Consider the following 21,476-nt stretch of genomic DNA (forward strand, 5'->3'; position numbering starts at 1 on the left):
AGAAGTTCAAAAAATTTCCGACAGATGGCGCTTCATCTGATCAGAATAGCAATAATTAGCATAACAAAGTAAGACAAAGCAAAGATGATGTTCTTTACAGGAAATGCTCAATATGTCCACCATCATTCCTCAAAATAGCTGTAGTCGAGGAATAACGTTGTGAACAGTACTGTAAAGCATGTCCGGAGTTATGGTGAGGCATTGGCGTATCCTAGTATCCCTAGAGATGTCGGTCGATCACGATACACTTGCGACTTCAGGTAACCCCAAAGCCAATAATCACACGGACTGAGGTCTGGGACCTGGGAGGCCAAGCATGACGAAAGTGGCTGCTCAGCACACGATCAACACCAAATGACGCGCGCAAGAGATCTTTCACGCGTCTGATAATACAGTTTAACTAAAAGCGCCTTTTCAGGTAACGTCAACATGCTGCGACTGCTGGCACATCTGATTCTCTCTCTCATTACAGATCCTTTTATACACGATTGTCATGCGCAGTCACTGAAGTTTTGCTGTCCAGCGCCATCTAAAAATGGTTCAAATGGCTCTGAGCACTATGGGACTCAACTGCTGTGGTCATCAGTCCCCTAGAACTTAGAACTACTTAAACCTAACTAACCTAAGGACATCACACACATCCATGCCCGAGGCAGGATTCGAACCTGCGACCGTAGCAGTCGCACGGTTCCGGACTGCGCGCCTAGAACCGCGAGACCACCGCGGCCAGCCCAGCGCCATCTGTCAGACATTTTGTGAATTTTTTTTTGTTCTAATAAAACCCCATGTCATTTCAAGCGTGTGTGTCAGTTTTTACCTCTCCATCTACATTATTCCGTGGTTTATTAAGTTTTCAAATTTATACTGACTTTTTGATCACACGGTACGATGGACATTCCATAAATAATTCACACTATTTTTTTTTACTTACAAGTATATTTTTTTCAGTATCTCTTTAAAGTGCTTCAGTATAGTCTCCTGCTTCTCTGTGAATTAGCTGCAATGTCTGGGTAACTCTATTATTCCATCCAGGACACCACTTCTGTTCATCTGTCGAACGCCTCGGGTAACGGTGGTGCAAAGTCTAGAAAAACGAGATAACGTCACGCATAGATTTTCGCAACATCCGGAGAAAGACGAAGTCTGTTGAACTCATGTCCGGGCTGCAGGGAGGACACGGCAACACTTCGCATCCGTATTCTCGCAGTTTTTGGGCTACAATATTGCCGATATGCGAGCGAACATTGTCGAGGAGAATGAGTAGCCCAGCCTCGAGGAACTGAGGTCGGGATTTGTGCATTTTTCTGTGTAGGTTTTCATGAAATTGTGTTAATACAATCCTAGGACACTTGCTCCACATGGAACTCTATTTACCATGATGATTCCTTGGTGTTCATAAGCAAAAGTAATCATTTGCTTGAGTCTTGATCGAGCGCTCGACGATAATCTGAATTACTCCACTTATTGGACTGTGATTTCCACATTTCATCAATAGCGACAGAAGAATCCTTGACCTTCATTGTCGAATCGTTGTTTGAGCAAGGCTGCAATGTCCGGGCGTTTCTGCTTCTCTTCAGCAGTCAAACAATGTGGGACCCATCTCGCAGAAATTTTTCTCTTCTTCAAATCATTTGTCAGCATATGGAGCACCGATGTTGGGGGAATTCCCGCGGCTTCAGAGTGATCCACACAAGTCGCACTGCGATCTTCTTCAAGAGCATCTGCCACGAGTTTCACACTTCTTTCACCTGTTGACGTTTTTGGCCTTCCTGATCTTGGATTATCTTCTATGCTCATACGATAACCATGAAAACTATTAACTCAACGTGAAACTGTACTACGGGCTATTGTAAATTTACCACAAACTACACTTAACGCACTGTGGATTTCTGTCGGGTTTTTGACGCGTAAATTTTCTAACTTGATGTACGACCTCTGTTCTTCAACAGTCACAGTACCCGACACCCCTGCAGGGTACATTTCTAACTCTCGCCAATTTTGTGTCAGAGTACACAGCGAAAAAACAAAACCACGTGATTCTTCCTCAAGCTCCCAACTACATCTGACGTAATTTTCATTGCTGTTGCATCAAACAATGCACAGAAACACCAATCTCTGCATTACTTATAAAATGTAGCTGGTAGTTCAGAACTACTCTATAGTGAACTAAATAAGAGGTAACGAGTGCTGGAGCATATTGTGATTCAGTTCAGAATTCTATAGACTCAACAAACAGTTGTTAAGGAGACGAAATCGACAGACATAAGGGTAATTTCGGGAGTAGGGGCCCGCTCGGAGGTTTATTGCCAGTCATTCGTCCCATTCGCGAATGGAACAGGCGTGGGGGGGGGGGGGGAGGAATTGATGGTTGCACAGGAAGTTCCCTCTGCCATATAGTGTAACGTGCCCTGCTGAGTACACCTCTAGGTTTTGTAGGCAATGATAAACTACCTACACAAGAAACCTACCCAGAGCGACAAAGCTGTAGACATTTGGATTATGGGACTTTCATTTCTGTTATACGTCTTTTTTCCTGTTTGAAGCAAGTGGGAGGATGTAATACTGTCTGCCTCAGGTATCGCTGCGGGCCAATGGATATCACCAGTGTGGCGCCTCCATCCTGAACCAGTACTGGGTGGTCACAGCAGCACACTGCGTCGAAGTGTGAGTACCTCCATAACTATGTAAAATATAGCGATTAGGGCCATATTTCCAGAGAGTATCGCCCACTAGAGGCAGGAAGTTGTTCGCCTCACAGTTATATTTTTTTTTCCTTTTTCTTCGTTGTTACTATTTCATCCCCCCGTCCTATATGGGTAGGGGGTGGGCTGTCAGCAGATACGATTTGCCGCTCTTCAGCCATACGGGAGGAAATTTTTTTAAAAAATTAATATAAACACTGGATAAGGCGTTTGACAAAAATGAAAAGACAGAACGTCAGTTGCGTTTGTTAAAATATAAAAGGTTGACTGAGCGATTAATTAAAATGTAGACACAATGAATGGAAAAAGAGTGTTGCACACGAATGTATAGAAACGGATAGACAGTTGCATAAAGTAAAACGGAAAGGCCGTTGTGTAGCTTATTAAAATAGATACATGAATGAATGAAGTTATCAGCGGAAACAGACTGCCAGGGAAAGGGTGCTAGGGGAACGTAGCATTTACAGCTTAGGAGAGGATCTGTAGGTGTTGGTTGAAGAAGGGGTGAGCGAAGAGTGGAGAGGAATGTGGTTCTGAACCAAGACTTAGGAAGTGAGTGGAGATGATTGGAGGGCAAGGGAGCCCTGTTGATGGGTGGGTATGAGCGATCTCCTCGATGTGGTAGACGGGTATATATCAGCGCGGATTTCGCGGACGGGTAAGCGGAGGTGGTTAAAATTTCGTTGGGACAGGATGTGGACCGTGCGGAGGTATTGTGTTGGGGGAATGTGGTGGCAGAGGTGCGATAGAGTACCAGGATCAGTGATCAATGGGAAAACTAGGAGGTGTGGGCAGTAGCGTCGAGTTTACGGGTAATATAGGATCCGAAAGGCTGGGCGCTTGATGATTTGTAGGGCATGATAAAAGGAGGGAGGATAAGAAGTGCGTGCCACATTGGCAAAGCAGAGAATGCGTCGGAGGGCCGGCAGCTGTGGCCGAGCGGTTCTAGGCGCTTCAGTCCGGAACCACGCTGCTGCTACCGTCGCAGGTTCGAATCCTGCCTCGGGCATGGATGTGTGTGATGTCCTCAGGTTAGTTAGGTTTAAGTAGTTCTAAGTCTAGTGGACTGCTGACCTCAGATGTTGAGTCCCATAGTGCTTACAGCCATTTGAACTATTTGATGCGTCGGAGTAGGGCTTTATGGGCATGGAGGATTATGGAAGGCTGCATTCCCCATGTTCGGTCAGTTAGTACTGTCAGTGATTTTAGTCTGTTGTTTGCTTTCTGTTGAATGGTCAGTAGATGAGGCCTCCATGGTAGTCCGATGTATTTTACTGTGTCACATTCTCCCTTTTTCCAACATTATTTTTATTTTCCCAAATTGCTGAACCAAATCAGTGGCATGCCGTTTCTGAACATCTCCGGAAAACCCGACATTAATTATATGATTCGTGGAGACGAGAAACATCATAATCGTTGTTAAAGAATTATTGTAACTTGCATGTTAAGAGAGAGTGGCGTTTGAAGGCAACGGCACATTGAGTATTCATCAAAGGCACAGTGTTCCTGGTAGAATTTGTTATAATCAAATTTTAGTTAGTAACATAGTTACCAGTAAAGCTGTCAGGAACTGTAAGATGCTACGTATAATCATCGAGCGCTTGTGACCAGGTTAGCGCAAGGAGTGGCGTGACAGATCGTAAGACAAAACGTAATTTGTTGGTTAATAGCATCCCATTACGTCCAACCTTTTTATGTTTTACCAACCTTCGTGTTTTTAATGGCTTCTGATACTTTCATATTAGTTTAGTAGAAGTATATACTACAATATTCGACGTTATGTAAATATAAGTCCGCTGTTTTGAGGAGTGAGTTTCTTCTACTGGCTCCTTCTACAGCGCAGCCTGTAATACTTGCGGTGAGATATTTTGTCCTTTCTTCTTTCAGTTTTTGTATTTAATGTGTTGTAAAGATTCTGCTACTGAGTAAGTACAAAGTAGGAATGACCGTAGGGTTTTAGTAAACAGTGGGAATGTTCAAATAATTTTAACCTAATGTGGAGAACTATTGTAAAGTTGTGTAGCACTATTTCTAATGTAACTCTCATAAGACGACGTCTTCAATGACTGGATTTAGTACTTTATTTGCGGCCTTGTAACATGTTCACGGATATTGAAGTTTTTATTTATGTGTACTACAGAACCGAGCAACCTCGCTAACTTATGGACAAGGGAGGAAATGTACGTTTTAATAGAGCTAATATAGGAATTTTACGCCAGTCAATTTCGTAAACAGTGTGATTTACGAGTCAGATGCAGCTGACAACTGCCACTGGGGCGCATTGTGATCGCGTATACCACGTTGGGGCCCACGTACCGTAGGCACAAGTCGCACCGTACCTGAGCGTTCAGCGGCACGTTCAACTCGGCACGCTCAACGTTGACGTTCAAAAGCACGGTCCGTGTGGGGACGGTCTTAGGAGAGTCTGCTGCTTCCGGCGACGGGTTGGGGCACACAAGCCGTGTGACTACACTCCTCGGAGAGGAATCGAGCAACAGTCGCAGCTCACAGTACACACTGCCGTTACCGAGCCATTCACTGACAATGTCTGGTACAAACGTGTCGGTTACTGTCGCAGAAGGCAAAAAACTGGTGGAAATGGTGTCCATGTTGCCATGTACCTTGGTTCAAACTGGTTCAAATGGCTCTGAGCACTATGGGACTCAACTGCTGAGGTCATAAGTCCCCTAGAACTTAGAACTACTTAAACCTAACTAACCTAAGGACAACACACACATCCATGCCCGAGGCAGGATTCGAACCTGCGACCGTAGCGGTCGTGCGGTTCCAGACTGTAGCGCCAGAACCGCTCGGCTACCAGCGGCCGGCTGTACCTTGGTAAAGCCAGTGCTGTGTATACAGATCAAAACGTAAAAGACAGCGCTCGGAAAGAGTATGGAAAATTTGTTCAGAGATCAAGTAAGAATAGTATTGTAGTCACTATTTTCGTGTTATTTATGAGCAATGTATACTACAATCACACAGACGTTATATAACCAGAAATAGCTATTCTAAGGGGTACTAGTAACCTGATTATTTTGCCATGCTGCCGTGCCTGCTCGGCTGCTGAAATACTTCGTGTATAACAGGGTAGCACACAGTGTGATTCAGTTCCACCTACCTATGTGCTTTGTGTAATCCACAATGCCTTCAAAATTCACGTTCAAGGAACAGACTTTTTTGTAGGAAATTTAATGTAGTTAAATTATGTGCTGGGACACGTTGTCGCTGGAGACCACGGTTTTCGAGTTATTCAATAAGAAAAGCGTCTGAACATGACTTTTTAAGCTTTCCTTGAACAGTTCGAAATCTAAGGCCTCTAGAATAAAACGTACCCACGTACAAATTTTAACTACATTAAATTTTCTACAAAAAGCTCCTGTTCATTTTTCTGTAGCACTCATAGTTGGTGCATAGGAAGCGAGAGAACACGATCATGGTATTTGAAGTCGTTGCGAATGACATAAAACCCACAGGCAGGGGCTGTTGAAACAACCTATATAGAAGTGGCTCAGTGTCATCTACACTGAAAAGACAAAGAAACTGTTAGATCTGTCTAATATCGTGTAGGGTCCCCGCGAGCACGCAGAAGTGCCGCAACATGACGTGTCAAGGTCGCCACTAATGTCTGAAGAAGTGCTGGAAGGAACTGATATCATGAATCCTGCAGAGCTGTCCATATATCCGTCAGAGTACGAGGAGGTGCAGATCTCTTCTGAATAGCACGTTGCAAGGCATCCCAGATAAGCTCCATAATGTTCATGTCTGGGGAGTTTTGTGGCCAGCGGCAGTGTTTAAACTCAGAAGAGTGTTCCTGGAGCCACTCTGTAGCAATTCTGGACGTGTGGGGTGTCGCATTGTCCTGCTGTTGTTACCCAAGTCCGTCGGATTGCACAATGGACATGAATGGATGCAGTTTATCAGACAGGATGCTTAGGTAAGTGTCACCTGTCAGAGTCGTGTCTAGACGTATCAGGAGCCCCACATCACTCCACCTGCACGCGCTCCACACCATTACAGAGCCTCCATCAGCTTGAACAGTCCACTGCTGACATGCAGGGTCCATGGACTTATGAGATTGTCTCGATACCCGTACACGTCCATTCGCTGGATACAATTTGAAACGAGACTCGTCCGACCACGCTACGTATTTCCAGCCATCAAAAGTCCAATATCGGAGTTGACGGGCCCATGTGAGGCGTAAAGCCTTGTGTCGTACAGCCATCAAGGGTACACGAGTGGCCCTTCGGCTGCTAAAGCCCATGTCAATGATGTTTCGTTGAATGTTTCGCACGCTGACACTTGTTGATGGCCCAACATTGAAATCTGCAGCAATTTCCGGAGAGGTAGCACTTCTGTGACATTGAACGATTCTCTTCATCCGTCGTTGGTGCTGTACGTATAGGATCTATTTCAGGCCGCAGCGATGTCTGAGATTTGTTGTTTTACCGGATTCCTGATATCCACGATACACTTGTGAAATGGTCGTACGGGAAAATCCCTACATCATCGCTACCTCGGCAATGCTGTGTCCCATCGCTCGTTCGCCGACTGCAACACCACGTTCGAACTCACTTAAATCTTGATAACCTGCCATTGTGGCAGCAGTAACCGATCTAGCAACTGTGCCAGACATTTGTTGCCTTATATAGGCGTTGTCGACCGCAGCGCCGTATTCTGACTGTTTACATATCTCTTTATTTGAATAAGCACTTCTGTACCAGTTTCTTTGGCATTTCAGTGTATTTCAGACATACTACATGTGCAAGGATGAAAAGAGACGTACATTTGCATGGACTTTTATTGAATTTCCTGTTCAAAATGGCTCTGAGCACTATGGGACTTAACATCGATGGTCATCAGTCCCCTAGAACTCAGAACTACTTAAACCTAACTAACCTAAGGACATCACACAACACCCAGCCATCACGAGGCAGAGAAAATCCCTGACCCCGCCGGGAATCGAACCCGGGAACCCGGGCGTGGGAAGCGAGAACGCTACCGCACGACCACGAGATGCGGGTTGAATTTCCTGTGTTATATGATCCTTTGCCAATTTTTACTATCATAGCAAATTTTATATTTAGACTTATCGGCATGTAATCGACCGAACACATAAAGTTTTCCTGAAACTAGGAACGCTTCCCACCTCCAGTGGCCTACAGCAGACTGCTGCTATGCTGCTAGAGGAGGAACGGGCTCTTTCTCATACTCTTCGTAGAATCGTATTGGTATCCCTTCGTGTCCAGTGACTTTCCCCTTGTTGAGCGATTTCAGTGGCTTTTGCATCCCATATTCACCTTTTTCAGACATCAAATGTGAACTTAAAAAATGGTTCAAATGGCTCTAAGCAGTATGGGACTTAACATCTGAGGTCATCAGTCCCCTAGAACTTAGAACTACTTAAACCTAACTAACCTACGGACATCACACACATCCATGCCCGAGCCAGGATTCGAACCTACGACCGTAGCGGTCGCGCGGTTCCAGACTGTAGCGCCTAGAACCGCTCGGCCACTTCGGCCGGCAAATGTGAACTTAAACACACCTTCATCTTCCGTATATTGTCACATAGAAGAAGGTGTAACGACGAACACTAATTTCACTTAACGAAGGGTTATTCAGCACTTGCACGTACAAGAACGCGGAGCGAACTGCCTCCGGCCAGAACACATACGGTATATATACAGTTGCAGAACATTCCAGCACAATGATTCTAGACATTTGTGGATATTTCTAGAATGTACTCGAACTAAATATGGAAATTAAAGTTTTACAGTTCAGGGGAGTTTTGAACTCACGACCCTACATGCAACAGTCTAGTATCGCAACCACTATACAACGGTGACCGTGCAACTCAACATTTTCTGCGACAATAAGTTGAATCTAATTTATTAATGCGAGCAGTTTCGGCATTTTACTACGCCATCCTCAGGCCCCGTGACCAATGTGTAGGAGGAATCTAACCGCACTTGAAGTCGAAAGAGCGGCCAACATTAAGTAACTTGTACCCGTAGACTTCCATTTTCCACAACACGATCCTTTAGTTCGCCAACTGAAGACTCTTTGGTCAGGGGGCCTGAAGATAGCATAATGAAACGCCGAAACTGATCACATAAGTAAAATACATTCAAAATACCGGGGCTGAAGGTGTTTTTACCTTTACATTTTACGCTGAACAGGTGAAGTCCCTCAACCACGTTCTACAAAGATTAGCTTGCAGAGGCTACTTCGATATCTGTCACTTCGGCGTTCGTGAAACTATTTAAAGGAGAAACTGCGATACGATGTTGCTCACTGAACATTTTCGGAAAAAGAAGTTTAGTGTTCCGGCATTCTCTCTGTTATCCACCGCATAAAATTCGCCACACTTTCATACGTACCGGAACTGAAATTTAAATATGCAATCAGACCCATATTTCATTTACAAGTCCTTTTATTTACTTTCGTCGAAATAAGAACAACGGGACACTTAATATCAGTATTATGGATGATGAAGTAAACGAAGTTAAGGAATTCTGCTGCCTAGCCAACAAAATAACTCGTGACGGACGGAGCATGGAGGACATAAAAAGTAGGATAACACTGACAAAAAGGTCATTCCTGGCCAAGATAAGTATGCTTGTATGAAACATAAGCCGTAATTTCAGGAAGATATTTCTGAGAATATACGTCTGGAGTACAGCATTATATGGTAGTGGAACATGGGTTGTGGGAAAACCGGAACAGAAGTGAGCCGAAGCGTCTGAGATTTGGTGCTACAGAAGAATGTTGAAGATTAAGTGGACTGATAATATAAGTAATGAGGAGATTCTGTTCAGAATTGGAGAGGAAAAGAATATACGGGAAACACTGAGAAGAAGAAGAAGAAGAAGAAGAACTGACAGGATGATAGGGTATATATTAAGACGTAAGGGAATACCGTCCTTGGTACTAGAGGGAACTATAGAAGGTAAAAACTGTAGAGGAAGACAAATAATGGAATACGTGCAGCAAATAATTGAGGATGTAGGTTGCAGTTGCTACTCTGAAATGAAGGGGTTGGCAAAGAAGAGGAACTCGTGGCGCGTCGCATCAAACCAGTGCGTTTTTAAACCATATCTTTTTGAATACTTTTTTGGATGTAAGCGTTTTGTATGAATTTCCTAGATCTTTATCTCCACTTTGCAGAAAAGCCCTTTCTCGATAGAGAGAAGCCCCTTGTTTTTCTGAACTTAGAATGTAAAATAAGTTAGGAGCAATTTTAAAAAATTGCGGAGTGCAAATTGTCAGATGTGGTTAAGCTTGTCTGAGGCGACAATGGTTTCTTAGGTACATGAGACTGGATTTTTGCAGGTCTGTGTGATGTTTTGCAGGTGTAGAGTTGTCAAGGGACATCAGAGACAAGAATATTGTCGTACTAGTTTTTAACCGTACGAAATATTGTTCTAATTTTTACTAGTGCCTTGTCCATTTTCTTGTGTATGCACCATAGAGTACAAGAATGCACCGGCGTTTCTGACAGAACGTAACTCCACCTGCAGTAAAGGAAATTGCCATCTGACAGCCTGGCACGGGGTCCAATCTGAACTGTTGGTCGCCCTTCTAAATGGAAAGATAAATGTCAGTAATCGCACCAAGGTTAGAGTGTAGCACCTTCAGTTTGATCACACGTAGTAAATGTCTGTGGTCTTCAAACGAACCGCTGAGTGAAGGACAGTTTTAGTTTTAGTTATTACATGTATAAAATATTTAAATAATATCTTTCAAATTATACTAGGTCAACCAGAAATCTACTGACAGAATCTCAGAGGTGATAGTGTGGACCAAAAAAAGAAAAAGCGTTAACCCTAAAAACTATAACTTAAGGGCTATGAGCACCTTTTCGTCTTCGCTAGTATGAAACATATCTGTTCTACTGTACAAGTGCTCACAGCCCGTAAGGTATTCGTTTTAGAGCCCATGTTTACCGGATACTCTTTCTTGTTTTGGTCCATACCACCTCCTCCTAAAGAACGAGAAGCTAAGAGCTTGGAGGAGAAGTGATGTGTTTCACCGTATCGAAAATAAACAAGTGCTCATAGCTTTTATACATTTTAGTGCCCATGTGCACTAGGCAATTTTTTTCTTGGTTTGGTCCATACTATCACCTCTGAAAGCTTGTCGTCAGAAATCGGGTCCCCGCCCTGTATAAGCCGACGACACATCTCCCTTAGCGCTGTCCACCTGCAAACAGCTCCGTGTAAAGTTACAGCTACTTCTCTTGTCCAAAGATGTGACTCACTCTTGTTTTTGTCCGCTGTAGTCCCAACACATACGACGTGCTAGCTGGTACTAACATCGTGACCGACGGAGGAACCAAACACTCGGTGACAGACATCACTTCTCATCGGGATTACGACCCCAATGATTCCTGGATCAACGACATCGCCGTGCTCAAGGTCAGTATTCAAACTATTCTGAAATATGGATTTATGTCGAAGGAACTCAGTAGTATTCGACAGCATTTAAACTATACAGACTCAAAGATTCACTACACAAATGAGATGGAGAAGAATCGAGGCTAAGAAGGTGATTGTGGTCCTGCACTGGAGACAAGCGACAGAAGGACAGTGACAGGATTCCACAAGTCAGGCAGGCGTAGAAGACAGTCACAAAGAAGGTTGAAAATGTACCATAATATTGATACTGATAGTGATAGTATCCTCATTACTACAGTTTTCCTTCCAAAAACCTCAGTTCATGTGTTCAGAACTAGACATCGAAAAACAGCCCACAAAGTATGGTTCAATCGAGAGACTCACGTACGTCAAGCACCTAGGCGAGATACTTGAACCTACTGAGAGGGAAAAGATAGCACACATACAGAAACTCAAGAGGGTCTACATCCAGTTCCACAAGTTGACAGACCACCCGAATGTTGTCCATCCATTCCTCTCATATAGCGCGGATTTTCAGCGGACCAACAGTGAGTACTGTGTGAATTTATTTGACCATGGTTTTTCTGCTTACTATTTTTATTTTTTAGTGCGAAACGTTAACCGAAAACGCCACGAAGACTAAATTTGTGGATGTTCAGCAGCTGAATGTTAAACAAACGTACATATCACTATAAACATCGCCTTCATATGTCACAGAAACTAGTCAAGAGAGCTAACTTCTGGTTATTATTAAACACTGCTAGCTAGTTTTCTCCTTAATCGTCGACGTACATGCATCACGTAGTTTTATTCCTATCATACACGCCTGCGATATTAATGCGTCGAACGGTAACAATATTGTAATTGCTATTAAAATACCACACCAACGATCGCTATCTTTCTTTACTTTTCTGCAGTTTCTTAAAACTAAACTCATCCAGCTTGGTAGAAACGCATATCAATATTTTTTTTAGAAGTTAATACTGATGTGATTCTGCTGTTAGAACTGTAAAATACGTTGGGAGATTTTTTAGAGCCGTAAAATACTTTGAGAGATTCTTTACCAGAGATTTTATTTTTTTTATCAATCGTTACCCTGCATTTCATTAATAAACATTTCGTAAATATGAAGTCATATTCTTGGATATCAAGCTTTTGCTTTTAAGATTTTTATTTTCTTTTAAATTAAACAACTTTACAATGGGTAAATTTAATGCAGTTCTTTAATATTGAATCCTACATAGGCTCGTAATGAAAATTCTTTTTATTTAATATTGAAACGTCAGACTGAGCCAAAAGGATAACTATCGACTCTCATTGCTAAGGAATTCAGGGACAAAAATGTTCATTGTTGCTTTCTTATTATAAATTCAACTTCTTTAAACGTAAAAAATACATTTATTACTTGTTTCAAGTAAATTTGTGATGTAGCTCTCAGAGGTATAAAATACTCCTATTTCCCCTTCTACCTACTGACTTAGCTTTGCGGCTGCCTTACAAAATAATACAACAAAAATGGCCTTTAATCGCTACCAAACAAAAATTTACTATTCCAGTTCAATCACAATCTGTCTAAACAGATCTAACCGCAAACGCACACTACACGAGTTGATCAGCTTAGATGCTACCCCCTCAAAATTGGGACAGAGGAAACGTTTTATTTTGCATATGACACCAAAATGCTTCGCACGTGAGGTTCTTCACTGAAAATACTTCTTCTCTAGACATTAGTCAACAGGCAACTCTCTCAACTTTAAATCGGTCCCAAGACGATCAAACATATTGTGGCATATTATTGAAGACTAGACTGCTCAATAATGGTGCCAGTTATATTTTCAATAATACTGTGGTTCTATAATGCTGTGGTTCAGGATATTGGGCGACAAAGACGTTAGTGCTGTGATAATTACTTTACTTTGTTGCTCACCGAAAAGAATGTAGATGAAAAATTGCTTCACGGAGCGTCAGAAATCACTTATGAAAATTTGTTGAGAGAACTGAATTTGATTAAAAAGACATAAATTTTTGTGAGCTGATGGCCCAACATTGGATAAATTACTGGAAATGGTTCTTCCCATACACTGGCGACCCCATACATAGGCACGTGCTTCTCTTCCCCTCCCTCCACCATGTAAATTTCTGTGGGCACCCGTATCCCCATCATCAAAAAACAAAATAATACAATGACACACAGTTTTATCAAGTTATCTCTTATCTATTACGCTACAGTACCTTGCCACTGGCAGATCCTTTGAAGACTTGAAGTTTATAAGTGTAGTTTCACGGTACACTATTTGAGTAATAGTTATGTAAACGCGTTGTGCAACAGTATGTGAATTAAAGGATTATATTTGGGTAGTAATGTATACGCACACATAAATATCTATATATACTTCCATTCATAACTTTGAACTAAATAAATTTTTTGAAAAACATCTTCCTCCGTGGCCAATCCCTACATTTTCTAAGCAACAAATCATACGGTTCATCATTCTTAAAACAAACTTATGTTTTTGTAATCATTTGCCCTAATATCGTGCAAGGCCAGTAATGGTTTCTACATTCTGATATACTCTAATACACTCCTGGAAATTGAAATAAGAACACCGTGAATTCATTGTCCCAGGAAGGGGAAACTTTATTGACACATTCCTGGGGTCAGATACATCACATGATCACACTGACAGAACCACAGGCACATAGACACAGGCAACAGAGCATGCACAATGTCGGCACTAGTACAGTGTATATCCACCTTTCGCAGCAATGCAGGCTGCTATTCTCCCATGGAGACGATCGTAGAGATGCTGGATGTAGTCCTGTGGAACGGCTTGCCATGCCATTTCCACCTGGCGCCTCAGTTGGACCAGCGTTCGTGCTGGACGTGCAGACCGCGTGAGACGACGCTTCATCCAGTCCCAAACATGCTCAATGGGGGACAGATCCGGAGATCTTGCTGGCCAGGGTAGTTGACTTACACCTTCTAGAGCACTTTGGATGGCACGGGATACATGCGGACGTGCATTGTCCTGTTGGAACAGCAAGTTCCCTTGCCGGTCTAGGAATGGTAGAACGATGGGTTCGATGACGGTTTGGATGTACCGTGCACTATTCAGTGTCCCCTCGACGATCACCAGTGGTGTACGGCCAGTGTAGGAGATCGCTCCCCACACCATGATGCCGGGTGTTGGCCCTGTGTGCCTCGATCGTATGCAGTCCTGATTGTGGCGCTCACCTGCACGGCGCCAAACACGCATACGACCATCATTGGCACCAAGGCAGAAGCGACTCTCATCGCTGAAGACGACACGTCTCCATTCGTCCCTCCATTCACGCCTGTCGCGACACCACTGGAGGCGGGCTGCACGATGGTGGGGCGTGAGCGGAAGACGGCCTAACGGTGTGCGGGACCGTAGCCCAGCTTCATGGAGACGGTTGCGAATGGTCCTCGCCGATACCCCAGGAGCGACAGTGTCCCTAGTTTGCTGGGAAGTGGCGGTGCGGTCCCCTACGGCACTGCGTAGGATCCTACGGTCTTGGCGGGCATCCGTGCGTCGCTGCGGTCCGGTCCCAGGTCGACGGGCACGTGCACCTTCCGCCGACCACTGGCGACAACATCGATGTACTGTGGAGACCTCACGCCCCACGTGTTGAGCAATTCGGCGGTACGTCCACCCGGCCTCCCGCATGCCCACTATACGCCCTCGCTCAAAGTCCGTCAACTGCACATACGGTTCACGTCCACGCTGTCGCTGCATGCTACCAGTGTTAAAGACTGCGATGGAGCTCCGTATGCCACGGCAAACTGGCTGACGCTGACGGCGGCGGTGCACAAATGCTGCGCAGCTAGCGCCATTCGACGGCCAACACCGCGGTTCCTGGTGTGTCCGCTGTGCCGTGCGTGTGATCCTTGCTTGTACAGCCCTCTCGCAGTGTCCGGAGCAAGTATGGTGGGTCTAACACACCGGTGTCAATGTGTTCTTTTTTTCCATTTCCAGGAGTGTATAACGCTCTTTTGTCTCGTTTTGAACTCATTTTCCACTCAACAAAAAACATAACCTAACCTAACCCTCTTTGGTCTATGTTGCACATGAGAGACTGTCAAGGATCATGTCAACACTGCCCACAGACGGACATATCTCTGGGCAGAGCAAACATTTTTTATGTTCTCAGTATTATAACACAACCTCTCAATTTCACTCCTATACGTCCAGTATTATTGCGCGTCAGGAGGTAACTTAGAATAGCATTGACTGTCTAGGGGGCGTTATAAGTAGGCTAAATTGAACGACGCTTCGACCCTTTTACGGCAATACATTTTATTACGTCAGACTAATAGCGCACCACTTGTGACTAACTTAATTTTATGATTTACGTAGTATTCTGGTCTATAGTCGCCGATCTCTGGAGTTGTGGTGGTTGTTTACTTTACTACTTTTGCCACCAGATACAGCCTCCTCTGACCACGATGTGCTCTTAGCTCCCATCATTGCCACTAGATGTCACTCCAAACGCCAATAAATACAGAACAGAAAATACGAATATTGCACACTAATCCCAACAATAAACAATATTCACGCTTTGTGGGCACTGACTTCGATTTTTAATACTCCCAGTGCTAGTTTCTTACATTAGAGGTTTTCCCTTCCAAAAAATGTTTGGTTAAATAAATGAGACGTTACAGCCTGTAAACAAATTCTCACATAGAAACGCTGCATCACTGTGCAGTTATCGTAGGCACCATTAGGAGAATTGTAACCAATTCCAAAAGTCAGTCATATGAAGCTCTTGATAGAGCGAGATGTGGGAAAGATGAAATGCGGTTGAACGTACAATTCACAGAACACTCCTTTTCATGATCCCGCCCCAACATTTACGCTGTCTAATAGTGACAACTTGAGATGGTGCTACAGCAGCAAAAGCGGTCGTTGAATTTCTCTCGTCAGTTTCCGTTCATTGTCGTTGGTGTATTTTATTCTTCAAGTATCATTCGTATGGAAAAATTTTATAATATTTGCAGACAGACGGTAACAACTTGACACGTTCAGGACAGCTTCCATCATTCAATCGCACTGCAGGGCTAACAGTTTGATGACATTTGAGACAAACGAAGACCAGATTCACTCTTTCGTCTGTTGTGTACATTGCGAAAGTCTGAATAGCTAGCAGCTACACTAGCAAGTTTCCTAATCGACATAACAGCATAGCAGAGGTAATCACACCAACTGCGCCTCCGCTACGCGACTGCTTTTATTTGGCATACTAGGAAACGCGTTTGTGGCAGCTCTTCTCCTGCCGGCAGAACACTCATTTGTGGCGCTGCTTCATTGTTACTATTTTATCAAGTTCAGCACTTGCTATGTCACTGAAGTTCCCTTCAAAGACACTGTTCAATGAAATAATTTCTACTGCTTTAGTTATTTTTTACTAATATTTCTTAGCAAAATGTGTTACGGCAGCTTTCTGTCATACTCGGGTACATTGCGTTACCCTTACGTTAATCTGAAGTGTGAAGATACTGAGTGCGCCAGTGAGATTATGTACTGCAGTTTAACCGTGTATAGGAATATTCATTATTTCAACGTATAGCTTAGGGAAGTTGTATGTTTAAATTATTTATTTGGTGCCTTTACTTATATATTTGCTGGAAATTTACTTGTCTGGCATCCAGAGCACGGCAATAAACCCACAAATATCACTTAACACATTCACATGTAGATACTTGCATTTCAAGGACTCATAACTGCTAAGATAAACTTTTTGAAGTCGCTAAGATAATACATCAATGAATATACAGTCCTTTTTATAGAAGCATATTTATTTCATGGCACACATTATGTAATACAAATGATCAGTAATGTTGTTGTTGTTGTGGTCTTCAGTCCTGAGACTGGTTTGATGCAGCTCTCCATGCTACCCTATCCTGTGCAAGCTTCTTCATCTCCCAGTATTTCTGCAACCCACATCCTTCTGAATCTGCTTAGTGTATTCATCTCTTGGTCTCCCTATACGATTTTTACCCTCCACGCTGCCCTCCAATGATCAGTAATATTAAGAAAAAAATTTTTTTTGACTCTTTATACACTCCTGGAAATTGAAATAAGAACACCGTGAATTCATTGTCCCAGGAAGGGGAAACTTTATTGACACATTCCTGGGGTCAGATACATCACCTGATTACACTGACAGAACCACAGGCACATAGACACAGGCAACAGAGCATGCACAATGTCGGCACTAGTACAGTGTATATCCACCTTTCGCAGCAATGCAGGCTGCTATTCTCCCATGGAGACGATCGTAGAGATGCTGGATGTAGTCCTGTGGAACGGCTTGCCATGCCATTTCCACCTGGCGCCTCAGTTGGACCAGCGTTCGTGCCGGACGTGCAGACCGCGTGAGACGACGCTTCATCCAGTCCCAAACATGCTCAATGGGGGACAGATCCGGAGATCTTGCTGGCCAGGGTAGTTGACTTACACCTTCTAGAGCACGTTGGGTGGCACGGGATACATGCGGACGTGCATTGTCCTGTTGGAACAGCAAGTTCCCTTGCCGGTCTAGGAATGGTAGAACGATGGGTTCGATGACGGTTTGGATGTACCGTGCACTATTCAGTGTCCCCTCGACGATCATCAGTGGTGTACGGCCAGTGTAGGAGATCGCTCCCCACACCATGATGCCGGGTGTTGGCCCTGTGTGCCTCGGTCGTATGCAGTCCTGATTGTGGCGCTCACCTGCACGGCGCCAAACACGCATACGACCATCATTGGCACCAAGGCAGAAGCGACTCTCATCGCTGAGGACGACACGTCTCCATTCGTCCCTCCATTCACGCCTGTCGCGACACCACTGGAGGCGGGCTGCACGATGTTGGGGCGTGAGCGGAAGACGGCCTAACGGTGTGCGGGACCGTAGCCCAGCTTCATGGAGACGGTTGCGAATGGTCCTCGCCGATACCCCAGGAGCAACAGTGTCCCTAATTTGCTGGGAAGGGGCGGTGCGGTCCCCTACGGCACTGCGTAGGATCCTACGGTCTTGGCGGGCATCCGTGCGTCGCTGCGGTCCGGTCCCAGGTCGACGGGCACGTGCACCTTCCGCCGACCACTGGCGACAACATCGATGTACTGTAGAGACCTCACGCCCCACGTGTTGAGCAATTCGGCGGTACGTCCACCCGGCCTCCCGCATGTCCACTATACGCCCTCGCTCAAAGTCCGTCAAGTGCACATACGGTTCACGTCCACGCTGTCGCGGCATGCTACCAGTGTTAAAGACTGCGATGGAGCTCCATATGCCACGGCAAACTGGCTGACACTGACGGCGGCGGTGCACAAATGCTGCGCAGCTAGCGCCATTCGACGGCCAACACCGCGGTTCCTGGTGTGTCCGCTGTGCCGTGCGTGTGATCATTGCTTGTACAGCCCTCTCGTAGTGTCCGGAGCAAGTATGGTGGGTCTGACACACCGGTGTCAGTGTGTTCTTTTTTCCATTTCCAGGAGTGTATTAATGAAACAAGCATTCCACACTGGAGAAATGTTTGAAGAAACTTTTATTGTTCTTTTCTGTCTTATCATTTAGCAACCTGCAACCATGAATTGTGCCTGTTTTAAATAATATTTCGATGTCTTATCTAAGACCGAGCGAGGTGGCGCAGTGGTTAGACACTGGACTCGCATTCGGGAGGACGACGGTTCAATCCCGCGTCCGGCCATCCTGATTTAGGTTTTCCGTGATTTCCCTAAATCACTCCAGGTAAATGCCGGGATGGTTCCTCTGAAAGGGCACGGCCGACTTCCTTCCCCATCCTTCCCTACTCCGATGAGACCGATGACCTCGCTGTCTGGTCTGCTTCCCCAAAACAACCAACCAACCAATCTTATCTAAGTTTCATACGCAGCGAAAACCAAGTGAGGCCATGATCAAGTCTAGAAACGGTTGAAAAGTGCCCTCTTTCTTTCGATTGATAAAACTAGTGATAAAATTTGGAGTTGCAATAGCAGAGGGTCACGCAAATGTCCAACCTAGTGAATTTTTGGATCACTAACACGCCTAATGGGTAGTTGCACATCGCTCTATTTTCATCCTCTGCTCAACATGGCTGTATAATTGTTAGATTTTACCTAGTTTCCTATCAGTTATAGATAACTGCAAAATATGACGACATTTGCAAATAAATCAATAAAACTGGAAACTCGAATAATTGACACAAGCATTTTTGATTGCGCATGCAAAACATGTATTTTATTCAGGAAAGCTGAATTCAGGAGTGTGTGATGGTCTCACATTAATAAAGATAAATTGAAACAGTTTTGATAAGAACACTACGTCAGCAACGGCGATGTATGTGTGTAACAAAGCTAGCAGTATGTCTGATCTGAATAAAGTGTGCTCCAGTGCAAAGCGAACATTACACATAGGTGCCAAAAGTCAGGAAGCACTTTACTCTGTAGTCATTGAAAAGCGGTAATAAAACCTTCCAAAGATATCTGTTTAGTTTCATTTTAGTGCTGCTAGCTCACCAGAAATTAATATAAAGAGGCTTTACGGTTCACTGCAGCACATTGCATCACACACTGCTAAAAGTAACGTGTCAGCTAACTTTTTAAAAGCCACGGAAATAAAAAAATTCTCACAAATAACCACCAACGGATTACATACCATATTATATATGTATACAAAATAACTTTATAAAGAACATGTTATGTTCGTGCCTCTGCAGGTGTCGCCAGCTTTTCCAATTGATGGCATCACAGTGGCGCCAATACAGCTGCCGGAACAGGGGGAGCAGGTTCCAGATGGCACCAACGTCACCGTCATCGGCTGGGGAGATCTCTGGGTAAGAACTGTCAGCCTAATTTTTAATTTCTGCAGTAAACTTCTTATAAAAGCCAGTACTTTCAACGTGTAGATTCCCACTTTGAAGGTGTGGCAACTTAGACAGCACTATTACTCTTGCAAACAGTAGATGCAGGTGAACAAGTAGATGCTTCTTTGCTGGATCTATAATAGTTGTTCGACATTGTTCTACATTCTCGGCTAACAACGAAGATTCCATCACTCTGAGTTCTTCTTAGATACGGTTTTGGTTCGAGATATGTTTGACTAATAGAAGTCAGGACCATCAGATTCTCTACTGACGATAACGTAATTGATCAATAGTAGGAAAGTGCAGAGAACAGGATGTCCATGTGGTGCAACAAATCACAGATCTAATAAATGCAGATGAACATAAGATACTGATCATAAGAACGGAAAGCAACTTAGTGGTATTCGATTACAAGATTAGTGATGGACTTCTGGAGCTCATCACATCATTTACATACACTCCTGGAAATTGAAATAAGAACAATGTGAATTCATTGTCCCAGGAAGGGGAAACTTTATTGACACATTCCTGGGGTCAGATACATCACATGATCACACTGACAGAACCACAGGCACATAGACACAGGCAACAGAGCATGCACAATGTCGGCACTAGTACAGTGTATATCCACCTTTCGCAGCAATGCAGGCTGCTATTCTCCCATGGAGACGATCGTAGAGATGCTGGAACGGCTTGCCATGCCATTTCCACCTGGCGCCTCAGTTGGACCAGCGTTCGTGCTGGACGTGCAGACCGCGTGAGACGACGCTTCATCCAGTCCCAAACATGCTCAATGGGGGACAGATCCGGAGATCTTGCTGGCCAGGGTAGTTGACTTACACCTTCTAGAGCACGTTGGGTGGCACGGGATACATGCGGACGTGCATTGTCCTGTTGGAACAGCAAGTTCCCTTGCCGGTCTAGGAATGGCAGAACGATGGGTTCGATGACGGTTTGGATGTACCGTGCACTATTCAGTGTCCCCTCGACGATCACCAGTGGTGTACGGCCAGTGTAGGAGATCGCTCCCCACACCATGATGCCGGGTGTTGGCCCTGTGTGCCTCGGTCGTATGCAGTCCTGATTGTGGCACTCACCTGCACGGCGCCAAACACGCATACGACCATCATTGGCACCAAGGCAGAAGCGACTCTCATCGCTGAAGACGACACGTCTCCATTCGTCCCTCCATTCACGCCTGTCGCGAAACCACTGGAGGCGGGCTGCACGATGTTGGGGCGTGAGCGGAAGATGGCCTAACGGTGTGCGGGACCGTAGCCCAGCTTCATGGAGACGGTTGCGAATGGTCCTCGCCGATACCCCAGGAGCAACAGTGTCCCTAATTTGCTGGGAAGTGGCGGTGCGGTCCCCTACGGCACTGCGTAAGATCCTACGGTCTTGGCGGGCATCCGTGCGTCGCTGCGGTCCGGTCCCAGGTCGACGGGCACGTGCACCTTCCGCCGACCACTGGCGACAACATCGATGTACTGTGGAGACCTCACGCCC

At 44.7% G+C, this 21,476-nt stretch overlaps 1 protein-coding gene across 1 annotated transcript in view; it reads left to right on the top strand.

Annotated features, from left to right (window-relative positions):
• Positions 1 to 21,476, top strand: part of LOC126242319 (mite allergen Der f 3-like) — a 64,579-nt gene that overhangs the window by 14,569 nt on the left and 28,534 nt on the right. The window contains exons 3-5 of the mRNA XM_049948078.1: positions 2,576 to 2,664; positions 10,987 to 11,122; positions 19,824 to 19,940. Of these exons, the coding sequence (XP_049804035.1) occupies positions 2,576 to 2,664; positions 10,987 to 11,122; positions 19,824 to 19,940 (342 nt within the window). The remainder of the gene's footprint in view (positions 1 to 2,575; positions 2,665 to 10,986; positions 11,123 to 19,823; positions 19,941 to 21,476) is intronic.

The sequence above is a fragment of the Schistocerca nitens genome, chromosome 1 (genome assembly GCF_023898315.1).
Source record: "Schistocerca nitens isolate TAMUIC-IGC-003100 chromosome 1, iqSchNite1.1, whole genome shotgun sequence".
NCBI classification, from domain to species: domain Eukaryota; kingdom Metazoa; phylum Arthropoda; class Insecta; order Orthoptera; family Acrididae; genus Schistocerca; species Schistocerca nitens.